The sequence below is a fragment of the Canis lupus genome, chromosome 1 (genome assembly GCF_003254725.2).
Source record: "Canis lupus dingo isolate Sandy chromosome 1, ASM325472v2, whole genome shotgun sequence".
Classification (NCBI taxonomy): domain Eukaryota; kingdom Metazoa; phylum Chordata; class Mammalia; order Carnivora; family Canidae; genus Canis; species Canis lupus.
In genome coordinates, this window is record NC_064243.1 from 68619131 (window position 1) to 68637929 (window position 18799).

The 18799-nt window shown below is 49.5% G+C and overlaps 1 protein-coding gene across 8 annotated transcripts in view; it reads left to right on the forward strand.

The window, feature by feature from the left end:
• Positions 1 to 18799, forward strand: part of L3MBTL3 (L3MBTL histone methyl-lysine binding protein 3) — a 120900-nt gene that overhangs the window by 44401 nt on the left and 57700 nt on the right. For all 8 annotated transcript variants that reach the window (XM_035707044.2, XM_035707071.2, XM_035707053.2 and 5 more), the window contains 4 exons: positions 957 to 1092; positions 3386 to 3477; positions 6251 to 6402; positions 18324 to 18400. In XM_035707044.2, coding sequence (XP_035562937.1) covers positions 957 to 1092; positions 3386 to 3477; positions 6251 to 6402; positions 18324 to 18400 — 457 coding nt within the window. The remainder of the gene's footprint in view (positions 1 to 956; positions 1093 to 3385; positions 3478 to 6250; positions 6403 to 18323; positions 18401 to 18799) is intronic.

Genomic DNA, 18799 nt, shown 5'->3' on the forward strand with positions numbered 1-18799 from the left:
AGTGCGACTGTGATGCCTGCGTGGGTCACACGGACGCTTGGACACGTAATATTAGTCATAAATGGACCCACCCCATAGTTGTGCCGCTTAAAGGTCAACCGTGGGCTTCAGAGGACGTGCCGTGGCGGTGGGTCACAGCTGCCGGGGTCTCCGGGGGGCGTCCACCGCCGGGCTCGGGGCTCGGGACCCGGCTGCCGCCCCAGCTTCTGTAGGACGGGCGCCCCTGGGGTGTCTGCAGGGTGACGAGTCGTGGGCTTCCCATGCTGGCTGCAGGGGAACCAGGGCCGCAGCTGTCCCTGGGAGCCCAAGGCAGGGAGCCCAGGCCTCTGACCCCATGCACCCCTCGGCTCAGAGCTTCCCGGGAGGAGCGCTCTCAGCAGGTGCACGGCCTCAGCCCCGGGCGAGCGCTACAAGGCGGGTCCCCAGGTGCTCCAGGGACCTGCCCCGGCTCCGTGTGGACCGAGGCGGCAGTTTCCCTCTCCCAAGCCAGCTACCGGCAGACGGGGGACGTTGGCGTGCTGTGTGCGCTGTGTCCTGTGTCCCATGTCCCCGTCTGCGGAGCTGCACGGAGGAGGGGGTGGCGTGTCCTGGCGGGGCCGGCGTTCCGTGTACCCCCACTCGTGCAGCCGCAGGATGGGGAGGATGCACGTCGGGGGCCGTGCTTGCCCCGGTGCCGGGGGCTCCTGCTGCCACTGGGAAGGGTGCAGAGCGCAGCGCAGCGCTTCTCCACACGTCGCTGTTGCCTTTGGGTTGTGTCATTTGGTTCACTCGCTTTTCTGTTGCCGTTAATCACGGTGCCTTGATCACCACAGGCTGCACCACATTGGGTGTTCACGGTTATTTTTGCACTTACATTAATGAATTCCGTTTTATTTTGTGAATCCATTCTGCGCACGGACATTTAGATACTTCGGATTTTTGCTTTTGAGTCCGTCATCTTGCTTTACCTGTTTCAGGTTTGTGGCTACCGGATAAAATTGCACTTTGATGGATACTCTGACTGCTACGACTTCTGGGTAAATGCAGACGCTCTGGACATTCACCCAGTCGGCTGGTGTGAGAAAACCGGCCATAAGCTCCATCCGCCGAAAGGTATTGTCCGCTTTTTTTGTTTCGTATTTTAAATTCTGTAAAAACGTCTTTCCCTATGTGGTGATTTGGAATTTTTAAGAATTCAGACTTTATTATGGTCCAGATAGGTCCACATTCAAGCTTATTCTTTATGAAGAAAAAATATGCTCATTAAAGGAAAGGAACGTAAAATGTAAAATTCTATTTGAGAGAATAAATCATATCCATGTATTTATTTGTACATAAAATAACATTAGATCTTTATTTGATTTTAACTGCAAATTTCAGCCACAGATTTCTTTCACTTCCACACCCAGAGCTGACCCCGAACAACGCAGGGGTGAGGAGCGCCGTCTCCCAGCACGGTCGAAAATCCACATGTGCTTTTCGACTTGCTAAAAACTTAATTATTCATAGCCTGCTGTTGACCAGGAGCCTTACTGGTAACATAAATAGTCAATGAGCACGTGTTTTGTGGGTTACATAAATTATATACTATTATCCCACAATGAGATAAGCTGGAGCAAAGGAAATGTCATTAAAATCACAAGGAAGAGAAGAAATGAGTAAGTGGACCTGTGCCGCGCGAACCCGGTGTTGTACGGGCTCAGATGTATATACCCTGGAAAAACAGATTGGAAGGTTTAGATCTAAACCATTTATACGACGAAGTTTATTTACTGATATTTTGTTACATAGAAAATCTTGAGAAACCATGCACTTGAATGCATGAATTTTAATATTTAGGAGATCGGAAAGGAGAATATAGCATTAAGAGCTGGTTTAGGGGCAGCCTGGGTGGCCCAGCGGTTTAGCACCACCTTCAGCCCAGGGCGTGATCCTGGAGACGCTGGATCGAGTCCCACGTCAGGCTCCCTGCACGGGGCCTGCTTCTCCCTCTGCCTGTGTCTCTGCCTCTCTTTCTCTGTCATGAATAAATAAATAAAATTAAAAAAAAAAAAGAGCTGATTTAGGTGGAGGTTGAGTTGATGGCAATTAGTTTTTCGTTCTGAGTCCTTGATAGCACAGCCTGCCAGTGATTCCTCCGGCTTTGTGTTTACATAAATATCTGAGAATAACTGATAACCATCTTTTCCAGTTCATCCCTAATGTGTTTAACAATATCTTATTTCTTTCCTTTTCAACTGTTACAGTCAGTATTGTTGACTTGATGTCAGAGATCCAGGTGACTACTTTGATATTTTTGGCCTGTCTCAGGGCTCTTGTTTTTTTAATGGACTAGCTAGCCATTTGGTTTTACGTGAAGAATTAAAGGCGGAATGGTATCTTCAGATGGCTGAAGGATTAAACAAAATCACATAGAAAAAAATGAGGGTGACAAAGAAAATATATATTTTAAAGATTTTATTCATTTATTCATGAGAGACAGAGAGAGAGAGAGAGAGGCAGAGACACAGGCAGAGGGAGAAGCAGGCTCCATGCAGGGAGCCCGATGCGGGACTCGATCCCAGGACCCTGGGGTCACGCCTTGGGCTGAAGGCAGGCACTCAACCACAGAACCCCCCAGGCGCCCTGAAAAAGAAAATCTACCAGCCTCTATATAAACTGACCTCTTAGATATGGCGAATTATTAGATGTTCTTTTCATGCTGCCTTCTGGACCTCGATGGAAGTAGGAGAGAGCCCAGGAGCTCTCAGATAGGACAAGATGCTCAATTTCCTTTTTTTATAAAGGAAATGTTGGCTTCAACAACATTAAATGTGAAATTGTGAGCATTAAAGCAAGGACGTTTCCATTATTGTAATTTGCCAACGTGCTTGCTTCATAAATCTTCCATTGTCATTCTTACGGTGACAGGCTAAAGAGATTTTATCTGTTTTATTACTGTTTTCTCCAGCTTCCCACTTGTTCCTACAAGTGAGTCTCCCAAAATAGAACAAATGAAGGGAAAACAAAGGTTTTGGCTCCCCAGCTCACTAGTGTACTGCTGAATAGTTCGGCCTAAAACTCATAGAAATAGTCTGGTAATAGGAAGAAGCAGACCTGAGTATAACAGATATTTACTTCCTCTTATCTTTTCTTTAGATCTGTCGTATTCATTCAGAATTGAAAAATCATGCAATTTGTTGGAAATAAATGCAGCCTGTGTAGAAAAAAAGAATCCATAGTTATGAACTATGAGTTAAAGTGCAGAAAAAAAATCCATAGTTATGAACTATGAGTTAAAGCTTGTTTAAAAAAAATCAATTGTTTGATTTCAGCATGTTGGAGTCATAGCTAAAAGTGGGCGTGGAAAATGACGTGTGAAATATTTTGACATTTTACTGAGTCTGTGTATATGTGCTTATCCAAGGTTATAAGGAAGAAGAATTTAATTGGCAGACCTATCTTAAGACATGCAAAGCTCAAGCTGCTCCCAAGTCATTATTTGAAAATCAGAATATAGTAAGTACATCCAAAATTTTTCCTTTCCAAAGAAGTGACTTTTGAGTGTTTCAGAGGATAAAAGTGATAGCAGGAGACCATCGTAAATTCTATTGGTTTGGTAAATAGAAGATTCTTAATTAAACCTTTAAAGCTAGCTTAAAATCATCACGAATGAATATTCCACAGGCAAACCATGGTTATTGGGTTTAATGGAACGGCACAAGGCAATGTCGTATGAAACCCTCGTGCAACCTACCGTAAAAAGTACATAAAAAATTAAATTGACGGGGATAGTTTATTGTTAGCGCCACTTGTTTAGAGGTCTCATCACATGGGAGTCATGCAGTGTGATGTGCGGAGCCCTGCTTGGGTTTGCATGCTAGGGACGACCATCTACCTCATGCCAGCCTGCGGCTGCACTTGCCACATAACAAGGCAGCGTCTGGCTGTGTATGCATTTCCCACTCCTTCGACTTGTATCCCCACTTTCCCTGCGTGTTTCCTGTTGCTTCTCTACAGAGGCCCAACATGTCCCCCTCTTCTTCCTGGTTCACCTTCTGATCTAACTGAAATCAACAGAGCACAGCAGGTGGAAAGCCAAAATACCATCTTTACGACAGATAAGGCCTCAGTTGGAGTGACATGCATGGCCTCTTATCTGTTGACAGTGAGCTTTTTTGATTTTTAAGATTTTATTTATTTATTCATGAGAGAGAGAGAGAGAGAGGCAGAGACACAGGCAGAGGGAGAAGCAGGCTCCATGCAGTGAGCCCGATATGGGAATTGATCCTGGGACCCTGGGGTCACACCCTGGGCCGAAGGCAGATGCTAAACCCCTGAGCCACCTGGGCACCCTGACAAATGAGCTTCTTGATTGTGAGACCGAGGACTCAGGAAGCCCTTCTGCCCCATCACTGAACCTGGACCGGGGCAGCCCTACAGCCCCACAGGCCCCGGAGGAGCAGAGCACGGACTGCGTACACTGTCGGCTAGCTTCCTCTTCAAAGAGCGTAACCAGTTCTCCTTCCAGGGTCCCTGAGTCCAGTAACGATGAGTGAGAATGTAGAGAGAGACAATAATATTTCGAGAATGGGATTCCCTCCCGTGGAGGTGAATATCAGGAACAGGCAGGAGCTTTCTCAGCCACTCCAGGTACCTTCCATTTGGGAGATGGTCTACACCAGTTGTTTTGAGCGTTGGTCTGATGGCTCAGCATCTCCGGTCAAATGGATCGTAAGCCAGGTTGAGTCAGAGAACCGAAGAGCGGGGTGTGTGGTGTTCGGGTGACTCGTAGGGCTCATGAGCCGGGTCATTATTTCAAAATCTCTTAATTGAGAGGAGAGCTTAATTACCGAAATATGAATACTACGCCGTTAGTGGGTGTTCTCTGTCAAGACCTGCCCAGGAGGGCGATCTGTTGGGTGGAAAATTCAGCGGCCTGCTCCGAGATTCCTAATCCCTGTCTGGTTCTCTGGAGGATAAGTTTGATCAGGGATTTGATTAACTGCCCTGAACTGTCATCCTAAATTCTGTGTGTTGCTAGCTAGCACATGACTTAATCTGGGCCTACGTGTCTGATAGCCAAGAAGCAAGTAAGTTCATCCATTTCTAGAGCCTTCTACTGCAGAATATTCAAATAGTTGTGGTCAGGACCCTGGTAAATAATTTTGGGGACTGCCACGTATCGTCAGGGTGTCTGTGTGGTGTTCACGCCGGCCCCTGCTGTTCCTATAGGACATGCGCTGACGCTTTTAGGTACGCGGCTGTCTACGTTTCTGTGGTGGTGGCTGGATAATTACGGTAGAATGGACTATAGCATGTGCTTTGCTTAAAGTAATTAGAATGGTATTCTGAAAAAAAAAAAAAAAGAATGGTATTCTGTATACTCAAGTCTGGATAGAGGATTTTTTTTTTTTTTTTAAGAAGTCCAGAAATGGCTTGTGTGTTGATGGGCGTGACTGGTATCCCAGGACATTCCTCCAGGTTAGGATGCTTTTTCTCACACAAGATGCGAAGGCACGTTTATATCTTACGGCACCTCAGGCACTACAGCTTCCTGAGCTGCGGTCTTGGGCGCATGTCCTGGATGGCCGGTAGTGTTTGGCTTTCCTTATATTACAAACATTTTTTTTTCTTTTTTTTTGTAATTAGAAACTATTTTGAATGGCTCCCTGTATTTTGCCATTTCTTTTGGTGCTTTGGTGAATAGTATCTGTCGTGGTAGGTGAACATTGCAATAATCTGCAGGCTTTTCGTGTCTGAAGATGACCTACTTTCAGTGGAGCGCTCTTTAGAGAGAGCTTTCCAGAAATGGGAGTGAACTTGTACTGACTCATTCACATTTTTAACTTGATTAAGTGCATATTTTGCCTGAAATAATTTTCATTGTTCAGTCTGCCATCAAGGGCGAGAAAAAACAAAGAGTGGGCTGTGCAGCGGATTAAACTTGCCCACCTCGGATAGTTGTCTAACCATGGTGCCAAAGCACATCCGGAAATCAGTTGAACTCCATGAGGCTCTGGGTGTTTTTGGTCTTGAGGTCCAGGTTTGCAGATGCACATAGTTCCTCAGGAGTTTAGTTCCTTTTTTTTTTTTTTTTTTTTTTTTTACCTTTTTTTTTTCCTTATTGCTGCTCGTTGGAAAGCGACCCTGCTGTAAAACTCATCCATGCTCTTTAAATAATGTGAATGCCGCTGATGGATGCCAGGCCCTCGAGCAGGAGGTGTAGAGAGGGTGTAGAGCTTGCTGTTAAGTGTGTGCTTATCTCTAATTAAATCTGTATGTTTCATAGACAGTGATCCCATCAGGCTTTCGAGTTGGAATGAAGCTTGAAGCTGTAGACAAAAAGAATCCTGCGTTCATCTGTGTTGCTACGGTAACAGATATGGTGGACAATCGTTTCCTGGTACATTTTGACAACTGGGATGAGAGCTATGACTATTGGTGAGACCTTTTCTGTTGCTCTGTTGCTTTTTGTAATGTGTGTATCCAGGTAATAAACCGGGCACGTGGTTCGAAAACAACAATAATGCAGAGCTCGTAGCAAAAAATAACAGTGCTTCGGCCCAGTCTTTCCCACTTCAGACTTTTCACTTGTCACGCATCTCATATGGCACATATTTCTAAATAGTATCCTTTAGTTCAACTTAACGACTTGTATTTTAACTCACTTCCTGCTGTGGAAGTGAGTTGACCGTCCTCCCAACGTATTTCACATGTGAGAACGCAGAGGTGCGCATTTCTTCCCTCCTCCTGGGTCTTGTCTATCGTTCACAGAGAAATTAGCTTAATTTCCCTTCATATTTTTATTCCCAGTACCTAACATAAGCGTTTTTACTTGCCAAATGCGAGTAAATATTAATTGAGGAACACTGTTTTTCATCCTTAGAGTTTGGGGACATAACTGCATCCAGTCGTATGAGCAACCTATTATAAAATATATAACCATGATTATAGTAAAGCCATCGTATTTTGATTAATCAGTGGAAATAATGATTTTGATTCCTAGTTCATGTTTGTTGATCATTACAATTCGGTTTTCAGGTGAAAGGCATTTCTGGAGTGTTCAATTCCTTCCTAGAACAGTGCAATGAGGGCATTTCAGAACATTTATCATGACACGTATCTTGATAAAATCTGGCCAGTGTTACAGTATCAGTTGAATATCAATTTATGTAGGTGTTGCCACATTTCAGGGAAGCTTGTTTCCTGACCTTCCTTTTTAGTATGCATAAATTTAAAAATTCAGTAGAACCATCAGTAATTTCCATTACTCCTTAAATTGGATTCTTCATCACTCATCAGTTTTACTTACGTTGTCTTAAAAAGGAGAGGCATTGGAAGCCATTTGCTATTCATATTTTTTTAAATGCTTTCTATTATACATGTGCTTTTTACAGAATATTTTTTTAAGGGCAGACAAGCAGTTCCATGATTGCACAACACAGAGTCCAGTACTCCTGAATATTTTGGTGTGTTTTTCCTCAGCTTTCTGCAAAGCATAATTTTCCCCATAGGATGTCTTTTCATTCGGTTCGCAGTAAAAATTTTTATTTGAAATATAGACCATTTCAAGCATGTACAAAAGCAGGATAATAGTGACCCGCCTGCAGCCATTATACAGCACCAGTAATTATCAACTCAAAATTCACCTTTTTTCTCTGTATTCCTTCTCCTGAAATCCCAAACCCAGGATCATTTTGAAGCAAATTCCAGATAGCATAGCATTTCGTCTGTATATAATTCAGAATGTATTCTTTAAAGATAGGGATTCTCTCTCTTTAAATACATAATGTTATAAATGCCCTAATGTTACTAACATACTTAAACATTCTTCCCAATTGTCGTAGTTTTGTTTTCTTGTGTCTTTTTTTTAAGATTTTATGGTTTTAAGTCCAAATAAGGTTATGTTTTGTGATTGTTTTGATGTTTGTCTTGATCTCTTTTCATTTATAGATTCCTATTCCTCTCTCTCTTCCCCTTGTAACTTCTACTGAAGTAACCAGGGTGTTTGACCTCTTGAGTCTCCCACAGTCTGGATTCGCTGATTGGATTCTCCTATTGCTTACTGTGTTCATTTGTTCCTCATGTTTCTTATTAATTGGTGATTTTTGTGTCATCCAGCATTATCCATACCTAGTTTGTGTGAGGGAATAGATAAGAAAACATTATTTTTTATTTTTTTAAGAGGTTATTTATTTATTCATGAGAGACACGCAGAGAGAGGCAGAGACACAGGCAGAGGGAGAAGCAGGCTCCATGCAGGGAGCCCGATGCAGGACTCGATCTCAGGACCCCAGGGTCACGACCTAAGCCAGAGGCAGACGCTCAACCACCGAGCCACCCAGGTGCTCTGATAAGAAAACTTTAAATTTAGTAACCGTGTAAATCTGTTTTGAGGTCAAACGTGATTTTCCCCTCCTGTGTTTGATGTGCTGTGATGATGGCAGCACCAGAGTGAGGACTGCATCCCGTCCTCGCTGGCTCAGTCAGAAGAGCCTGTGACTCTATCTCAGCAGGGTCCCAGCTCCATGTTGGATAGAGATATTTTTTTTAAATACTTATTTTTCTTTAAAAGTAAGTGATACTTTATAGCAGTTACTAGAATTTGTTAAAATAGGTGCTTTTTAAAGTTCTGATTCATTTAGGGAGATTTTTACTTTGTAGCTTTTATCTGATTTAAACAAAATTGGTAAATGTTGGCTTGTCAGTTTTGTGGTGTTAGAAGTATTAGAGAGTTTTAAAAGCATAAGTTGTTTATTTGACATAAGATGTGTTTCCTTTAAAAACATTCTTTTGGAAAGAAGTAAAGTCAAGTCTAGAAGACTATCACATTCAATTTTCTTTGATGCCAAATGCCTAGGGAATAGGAAAGATCCTAGGTTCTTTTTTTTAGAAAGAGCAGAGGGGAAAAAAAATCTCTTTTAACGCTGATTTTTGTACTTCTATGAGCACAAACTAATTATTTTTAGGACGGAATGTACTTTGAAGATTTACTTATACTTTTAACTATTGACATGAAATCATATTTTGTTAATTGTCAGAAAAAGTACATGTGTTCTCTTTCTCAATATGCAATTAAGACACATTGAAAATTGCTTAAATGCACTGGAATTTCTCCAGCTCTATTAAATATTATGTTCTTTGATCTTTGAATTTTGGAATGGTTTTTATCTGCACAAATTACTTGTTTAGGTATGTAATTGAGGCTATAAATTAGATTGCTTTCCCAATATAAAATAGTTTGGAAATAAAGTCTTTTTTCCCCGTGGTCTTACTTCTTTTTGCCTTAGTGGGAATTGGAAAATGTGTATGGTTGACCTTTGAACAATGTAGAGGGTAGGGGTCCCCACCTCCAGTGCAGTCACAAATTTGTTAGAAGTTTGGACTCTCCAGAGACTTCACAGCCTACTGTTGATTGGAAGCCTTAGTGATAACATAACCAGTTGACGAACTTGTATATTTTTAATGTTATAAGAATTACATATTGTATTCTTACAATAAAGTAAGCTACAGAAAAGATGTTATTAAGAAAACCATAGGGACACCTGGGTGGCTCAGCAGTTTGGCGCCTGCCTTCAGCCCAGGGTGTGATCCTGGAGACCTGGGATCGAATCCCGCATCGGGCTCCCTGCATGGAGCCTGCTTCTCCTTCTCTGCCTCTCTCTCTTTGTATGTCTCACGAATAAAGAAATAAATAAAAATCTTAAAAAAAAAACCATAAGGAAGAGAAAACACATTTATCGTATTGGAAAAAATCCACATACTAGTGGACCCAGTTCAGACATGTATTATTCAAGGGGTCATCTGCGTAAATCCGTGTACGTTTGTGGCGGTACAAACACAATAAAACATTTCTTCCTAACAAAGAGGAGAACTAAAATTTATGCAGAATTGAAATAGGTTTTTAGGAAAGGAAAATAGTACCTATTAGAATGGAATTTGCTTTACCTCTGCGTTTCCTATGTGCTTTTTATTATGCTGGTAATTGCTAGCTGCTTAATTCTGCCCCCTTGACAGTCATTAGACTTATTAATAATCCTAAATAGCCCCAAACAGTAGAACAGGAAAGGACTTGGAAGATGGGGAAGGACGCCAACGAGGTGGAGGTGGTGTTGTCCTTCAGAAAAGTGTGCGTCCAAGGTGTGCGTCCACGGTGTGTGTCTGACATGTGCATCCAAGGTGTGCATCTGCCATGTGCATCCAAGGTGTGTGTCCGACATGTGCATCTGTGGTGTGCGTCCGAGTTGTGCATCCAAAGTATGCATGCGAGGTTTGCATCCAACGTGTGTATCCAAGGTGTGTGTCTGATGTGTGAGTCTAACGTGCACATCTGATGTGTGCATCCAAGATGTGCATCCGATGTGTGGATCCGACGTGTGCATCCAATGTGTGCATCCGATGTGCACATCCAAAGTGTGTGTCTGATGTGTGCATCCAACGTGTGCATCCAAGGCGTGTCTGACGTGTGAATGTGGTGTGCGTCCAAGGTATGCATCCAAAGTATGCATCCGAGGTGTGTGTCTGACATGTGTATCCAAGGTGTGCGTCTGATGTGTGCATCTAACATGCGCATCTGATGTGTGCATCCAAGGTGTGCATCCGACACGTGTGTCAGAGATGTGCGTCTGACATGTGCGTCCAATGTGTGCATCCAACGTGTGCATCTGAGGTGTGCATCCGACGTGTACATCTGAGGTGTGTGTCTGAAGTGTGTGTACAAAATATGCATCCAAGGTGTGCATCCCAGGTGTGTGTCCAAGGTGTGCGTCCGACATGTGCATCCAAAGTGTGTGCCCAATGTGTGCACCTGAGGTGTGCATCCAGAGTATGCATCTGAGGTTTGCATCTGACTTGTGTGTCCCAGGTGTGCGTCCCAGGTGTGTGTCCGACATGTGCATCTGAGCCCTGTGCGTCCAAGCATCCCCGTCCTCCCCCCGGGGGACCAAGGAATCTGCCTGTTACACAGGGTCGTTTGCCCGCAATCTCATCTCCTGGGAACTGCAGCCATGGACGGCTGTCACCGGGTGGCTGCAGCGTCAGTGGCTCAGGGTTTTGTCTGGTGTCCCAGGTCTATGCAGGCGAGAAGCACCGAGCTGTGAACTGAACAGACCGGGCTAGGGCCTCTAGCTCTAGGTGTACTTGGTGGCGGTGGCGTCATGTCATGTTCATAAATTCAGAGTAGTTGTCACATTCTGTGTTTCTCCAAAGTGACGCTGGAAAGTTGGCAGCGTCCCGCCAGTATCTGAGAACAGAGTCAAGGGGACAGGTCGGTCACTGACTGGGAAGCGTGGGTGGTGGTGCTTACGTTCGCAGAGGTGGGGGGACCCACTGGCCCACGCCTGGCCCCGAGGCTGGGGATCCGAGGTGGAGAGGAGCTGGAGGCTGCCTGAGGCCACGTGCTCGGTGACTAGAACCAGGCCCGCTGCCTGGGGCCCGGCAGGGAGGGACGAGGGCTCCTGGCGACTTGCTGGCGGGCGTGGGCTTTGAGCTGGAGCGGGACGGGGGACTCAGTGCTTGGAGCGCGTGTGGTCGGCGGGGGGCGGCGCACCTGCCCAGGGAGGGCGGGAGGGGCCTGCACCACTCTGAGCCCTCGCTGCCCGGTAGCAGGAGGACGTACAGGAGCACGTGGGTCACTGGGCACGGGTGGGGGGGGTTTACAGTGAGCGTGAGGAGCTGTGCGGCAGGTGGTGGCCAGCCTGGGAGGCCTCCAGGCCGGGAGGGGGTCTGCAGGTGCCCGAGGGCTCAGGCGAGGGCTCAGGCATGGGCTCAGGCGAGGGCTCGGGTGAGGGCTCGGGCGTGAGCTCGGGCGAGGGCACCGCCAGCCCAGCAGGTTTCCCAAGCGGGGTTTTCAGGCCGGGGCGGTGAGGTGACCTGACGGGCACCTGGCCCTGGCGCTGGAGCTAACCTGGGGGCAGCCCCGGGACATGGAGACAGTCCGGGACGGCGCTTGACAGCGGCTGCTGTGGGGAACAGGGTTGGGAGGAGTCACGGAGGAGCATGAGCCCCGGCCCGGCCTCTTGAGGCTTGGGGTTCAGCGGCGAGGCCCCCATAACAGCTCCTAAGGGGGCGGCGTGGGGAGGTGGGTGGGCTGCATGGCACGTGGTGCGAGGGCCTCGGGGGCCGGGAGCATCGGTGCCGGAGGGGAGACCCAAGGTCAGCGCTGGGCGAGCTCCTGGGAATGCGGCTCACGCCCCAGGTCCCGCCCAGGTCCTCGCTGCCGCCTGTGCCCCTCGGGAGGGCCGGCTGGGGAGGGCCGGCTGGGCCCGGCTGGGACTTGAGCAAACTGGCACCCCTTTCCCGTCATGGGAAGGCCCAGGGAAATCGACCTCGCTCCCTAAAACAGGTATCTTAGCATCGCTCACCTTCTCCCTTACAAACGTGGGTTTTCCGCGAGTGGTTTCTCCCGTCCGTCCCCGCCCCTCGGTCTACCAGTCTGGGTCTCAGTGGATCCTAGTGGCCTTCGTGGATAATCTGTGCTCACCAGGGCAACGCACCTTTTTTTTTAAGATTTATTTATTTGAGAGCGAGAAAAAGCATATGCACGTGACGGATATGCATGGACGGAGGGAAGGGAGGGGGGAGAGGGGCCCCCCAGAGACTCCCCCCGAGACTCCCCGCTGAGCACAGACTAGACGTGGCCTCGGCCTCGCGACCCCGAGATCGTGACTTGAGCCAAAATCAAGCGTCGGATGCTTAAAACCGACAGAGCCCCCCTCTCCCCCCCCCACCCCCGGCGCCCCCGTGATGGACTTGAACAGAAAAAAAAAATGTTTGGCTGGGACTTCCCGGATGACTCGTGTGAAAACCCAGACGAAGGGACGGTGATCAGCAGCTTAGGAACTTCCGCGGCCGTTGGTTCAGTCGTTCTGTCCCTCTCTGCTTACATTTCTGCTTTTGGACACTAGATGGGACTAAGAGATGAGCTGTTGGCAGGAGCAGCCGCTGGAGGAGTTTCACAGGCTGCAGCCTCCTTCCGCACGAGGTGCCATGGCTGTGGGGTCGGGGTTGGTGCGACCCGTGGAGCGGGGCTCTTTGTCGTCTCCGCTGGGGCAGCCGCCTGTTGACTGGCAGAGGCGACGCCGGCCAGCACGCAGGACGCTGGCACCTTACGGGAGAGTCTGGTGGTAACGGGAGCAGCAGCCAAGACCCGCCGCGGTGTCTCCCTTGGTTGCAATCTGTAGAGAAACGCAGTGAAATCAGAGAATTAGCGACGTCCCTGTCCCTGGGTCACCGCGGGCCTGGCAGGTGACCGCAGAGACTGCTGGCGCCAGGTCCAGCCGGGAGGGGAGGTGCTCGGCGGGCGTCACATGTGTTTTCTTTTATCACTAATGGGCTACGTGAGCGAACGTCTCTCCCTAAAATAAAAGAACGTCCCTGAAATAGAGGCGGCGCGGCCGGTCACCCCCGCACGGCCTGGCTGTCTAGGGGACGGTCGCAGGCAGCCAGCCGGCTCTGCGCCTTGCTTGGCGCCTGGGATGAGCGTGCCTGCCCTGGCCCTATGCCCGTTCCTGGCCCTGACCCCATCCCGGGCCCCAGGCCTGGCCCTGTCTCTGGCCCCGGCCCTGTCCTTGGCCCCGGCCCCGTCCCCGTCCCTGTCCCTGTCCCCATCCCTGGCCCCGGCCCCGGCCTGGCCCCCGTCCCTGTCCCTGTCCTCAGCCCTGGCCTCGGCCCCGGCCCCATCTCTGGCCCTGGCCTGGTCCCGGCCTGTCCCTGTCCCCGTCCCCAGCCCCGGCCCTGGCCCCAGCCCCATCCCTGTCCCTGTCCCTCTCCGACAGCACTCTGGGCTCCATCCTCAACATCCTCCTGTTTCTCGGTCTGCCTCCATTTCCCCCTTTGTTTCTCTTGAATTCCACCCGTAAGTGAAGTCACGTGGTCTCTGCCTTTCCCAGACTGGTTTACTCTGCCTGGCGAGGTGCCTTCCGGGTCAGGCCGTGCTGTGACAGGCCGGGCTCACCCCTCACGGCTGGGTGTGTCTGGCCGCGCCACCTTCCCTGCTGGGTCTGCAGCGGCGGCCGCGGCGGGTGCTGTGATGAGCAGGGGTGCGGGGTGCCATATGAACCGGTGTTTGCACCTTTTGAGTCATCACCCGCCGGCAGGCTTGCTGGATCGCGTGCCATTTCTGATTTTGTGGTTTTGGGGGACCTCCATGCTGTTTTGCACAGGGGCCGCTGCAGTTTGCATTCCCTCAACAGAATGCATTTTATGGAATCGTGTATTAAAATGACCTTTATGAGGGCACCTGGAGGGCTCAGCGAGTGAGCACCTGCCTTGGGCTCAGAGCGAGACCCCGGGGTCCCGGGATCGAGTCCTGCGTCGGGCTCCCTGCATGGATCCTGCTTCTCCCTCTTCCTGGGTCTCTGCCTCTCTCTCTCTTTCTGTGTCTCATGCATAAATAAATAAAAATCTTAAAAAAAAAAAGAAATAAAATAGCTTTTATGAAGTTACGTCATTGTAAGAAATGTACACGTTTTCCTTTCCCATTTCTAAAACAATGACACACGCACGTATGCGTGAAACTGATACGTAGATTAAGAGAAATAAAAGTGTGGGGCAGGAGATAGCAAGTGAATAAAGCAACAGAAAGGAAGGAGCGTTCAACTGTAAATTTAAAGGTATTTTTCACTGAAATAACCCTGAGAAAAAGCAACGTGAAGTCGGACCTGTGTCAGCTCCCCTTGACGCCGTCCAGGGCTACTGATCTGAAAGTTGGTTTGAAAAGACGCGACCGTGTGCTGACCTCCTTCACGTGGAGCATTTTTTAGAAAGTTCTTTGCCGTTCACTAGTCGTAAGATGCTCTGACCACAGTTTTCCGCCCCCGGGGGGTGGGTGGGCTGTGTTGAGGTGCCCTGACCTTTCAGGACGACCCACTGGGTGTGGCTCTGTGGGGTCCTTAGAGCGACAGTCCCCAGCTGTGTTCCCCGAAGGTGAACTCTTAATGGTTAAATATCCTCAGGGAAAGCGAGGTTGCCTAATTTAAGGCTTGTCTGTTTATAATATAACCTGACAGTCATGAATATGCTAATGATGCATTAGATATTTTGACCATTTGGCCCTGATTTTTTTTAAAATGTTTTTTATTAAAATTTTTTTTTAATTTATTTATGATAGTCACACGCACAGAGAGAGACTGAGAGAGAGAGAGAGAGAGAGAGAGAGGCAGAGACACAGGCAGAGGGAGAAGCAGGCTCCATGCACCGGGAGCCCGACGTGGGATTCGATCCTGGGTCTCCAGGATCGCGCCCTGGGCCAAAGGCAGGCGCTAAACTGCTGCGCCACCCAGGGATCCCCTGATTTTTTTTTTTTAACATTTTATTTTTTTATTCATGAGAGACACAGAGAGAGGTAGAGACACAGGCAGAGGGAGAAGCAGGCTCCATGCAGGGAGCCCGATGTGGGACACGATCCCGGGACCCGGGGGTCACGACCTGGGCCAAAGGCAGCGCTAAACCCATGAGCCACCTGGGCGGCCCCTGATTTTTTTTTTTAAGCTCCATCGTACCCTTTGACTTTTGGGAACGCCAATGGGACCTGATCCACCAGTTTTGTTTTTTTGTTTTTAACAGATTTTCATTGTGCCGTGTCTCTAGTGTCCTAGATGCCGGGACACGTGTCTCGCGCCGTAACTGCTGCCTCCGAACGGTGTCCTCCACTGCCTTGTACTGTGCCCCCGGCCACGCCGCAGCCCCGGTTGGACTCCGTGTGCGCCTCCGGCCTGTGCCCGGCCGGCTGCGTGGGCCCCGGGATGGCACCGCGTGCCTTGGCGGGCCTCCCCACCCGGACTGCCTCCTCACGGGCCCGCCCGGCGCCCAGAGCCGCCCCTGTCTGCCCTCACCCCTGCCCGGGCCTCCGTCTCCACTGGCAGGCTTCTTCCCTGGTCCTCGAGGAGAAAGACCGAGGCAGCAGAGCGTCCGTGCGCTCGCAGAGGCCTGCCCGCTGGGGTGCGGGGTCCCGGCCCGGCCCGCTCCTGAGCGGCTTCTGTCCCCGCGTGAGCAGGCCATCCTGCGGGGCTGGGTTCCTGCTGTCCGTGTCCAAGCACTGGGAGAAGGGGCCTCGGGGCTCTCTGCCGGCCCCTGTAGCCCTGGCCCTAGAACGCCCTGCCCGTGGTGCTGCTCTGGCTCAGCATGGGTGTCCTGGGTAAATGAAGTCAGACTTCCCATCGTTTAAAAGCGTTTTATCTTAAAACAATGCTAAACTTGAAAAATGGTGCAGAGGAGGGTGCCCGGCCGGCTCAGCCAGTACAGAGTGCGACTCCTGGTCTCACAGCTGTGACTTTGAACCTCGCACAGGGCCGGGGCGGGGTGGGGAGGAGCTAGAGTTTACTTAAAACTTTATGTATGTATTTATTTATTTATTTATTTATTAAAGATTTTATTTATTCATAGAGACACAGAGAGAGGCAGAGACACAGACAGAGGGAGAAGCAGGCTCCATGCAGGGAGCCCGATGGGGACTCGATCCCCAGACCCCCAGGTCACGGCCTGGGCTGAAGGCGGCGCTAACCGCTGAGCCACCGGGCTGCCCGCTTTGGTTTCCTCTTAAACCAACTCCTTAAGCGTGTCTCCTCTACCGGCCGGCTCTGTGCGCGGTCCCCGTGTTTTTCTCTCAAACCCGCCGTATTCCGGGGGCCCTGGGCTGGCCCTGGGCTGGCCCCGCATGAGCGTCCGATTCTTGCTTTCAGCTCAGGTCGTGACCTCGGGATCATGGGATGGGAGCCCTGGGTGTGCAGTCTCCTTGCGTTTCTCCCCCTCCCTGTGCCTCCCCACCCCACCTAAAATAAATAAGCGAATGTATGTCTGTTTGTTAAAAAACCAAACAACACCCCACCCTATTCCGGCTTCTTCCCTTCTCCGTCTCTGGCTCCAGCCCCGTGGGAATGCCCACGACTTTTGCATTGGTCCATCCCGGGATCAGGTCTCATTTCTTCTCTTCTCGGATCCAGCGTCCGCGTTGATTTCTTCCTTCTTTCTTTCCTTCCCTTATTTTCTAGACATCGCGTCTTGGACTTCGTTGCCTCCTCCCTCCCCTGCTGTCTCTGCTCATTCTCTGGATGGCCTCACCCCTGCTCACGACTTTAAATATCGTCCCACATGCTCCTGACTCCCACATGTGTGCTTTTTCCCTTGCTCTTGTCTCCGAGCTCCAGATTTTTTATGCTCGTGATCTCTGACTTGTTGACCTGCTGGTCAAACCCGTGTTGAGAGCCAGACTCTTCACCATGCGCAACGCGAGAGACGGCGTCGGCGGCCTGCCCACCTCAGGACGAGGTCCCGCTTCCTCCCAGCGGCCCAGGGCTGGGGACGTCCTTGGCTTCTTCACACCCCTCACCTTCTGCAGCAGATCCACCTGTTGCTTCTTCCTTTAAAACCTAGACCTGAAAACACGATCACTTCTTACCATCTTTTCCACCAACACTTCGGCCCGGGTCACCACCATCAACTCTGGCGAAAGCCTCCTAACAGCCTCATCTCGTCTCCAGTGTGGTTAATTGTCTGCAAAGCGGTCGGAACAATGACTTCAAAACAGATCAGATTCTGCTGCTCTTCTGCCTAAAAACCCCCTGCGTGACGTTCTAGTAAATGTTACTTTATTCTGAGCAAAATCCCAAGACCTCCCTATGCCCGAAGGCCCTTCCTGGTGTTACTCCCTTGGCCGTAGGCCTGCTCCCGACAGCCATGAGACGCCCATCTCGTGGCCTTCCTATCTGTTGTTCCCTCTGCATGGAATGGGCTTTTCTTTTTTTTTAAATGTATCTGAGTGGCTCGGTTCTCTTCCTTCACTTTCTTTAGCCGTCCCCTTATCTGAGAGGCCACCTTGCCTTTCCACTTTTGCTCCCTGCTTCTTCCTTCCACTACCTGTCTGCATCCTGTTGGGCCCCCAGACTGCGTATTTTGTTGACTTCCCGTCTCTCCCGTGTATATCGCGGACCCCACAGAAGCGGGGGCTTTGTGCATGTCGTACGTGCTGCTGCATCCTCGTCCTCGGCATCTGTGCCAGTGCCTGGTGTGCCGTAGGCGCTGTGTTTGCATGAGGGAAGGAGCAAACGAATGAATGAAGTGCGTTGCCTGTGAAGATGAGAGATACATAGATCGAGTTTGATTAGGAGCAAGAAATCAGATGCCACATAGGCAGAGTGATCGAAGGTCTTGTGGAAATATGTGCTTGGCCGAAGCAAAGGCGACAGGGAGGAGACGAAAGGGGGGGACAGACGGGTGATGGAGCTTCCAGCCCCTTGCAGGTCTGCCCTTAGACATGCGGAGATAATTTCGGCTTGTTCGTGATGATGACTATTTATGCGCATATTTATTTGTATTTCAGAATTTATCCCGATAATTAACGGTTTTGTGATTTACATGCCCTACAGGTGTGAAGCTTCAAGTCCGCACATCCACCCCGTCGGCTGGTGTAAGGAGCACAGGAGAACACTCATTACGCCGCCAGGTTTGTGCGCATTTTGTGCCTCGTAACCTTCTTCACATACATCAGGAGTCCACGAACCCTTTCTGCCCGGGGCCAGAGAGTTCATATTTTCGGCGTGGGAGTCCGTGCACTCTCTGGCACACCTACTCAGTTCGGTAGCACGAGGGCAGCCCCGAGTGCACGTGGTTGTGCTGGGGTAAGGCTTCATGTGCAAAGCCTGCAGGCCGGGGTCTGCTGCCTCTGATGCCCCTGGAAGTCTACGCAGTGGCTGAGTCCCTGACAGAGTATCAGGGGTTGTCTTCTTTGGAAAATAAGTTCATTCTTATTTGTATGTATTTATCTATTTATTTATTTCAAAGGTTTCATTTGAGATAAAGAGAGTGCACACGTGTGTGAGCGTAGGGTGGGAGGGAGGAGCAG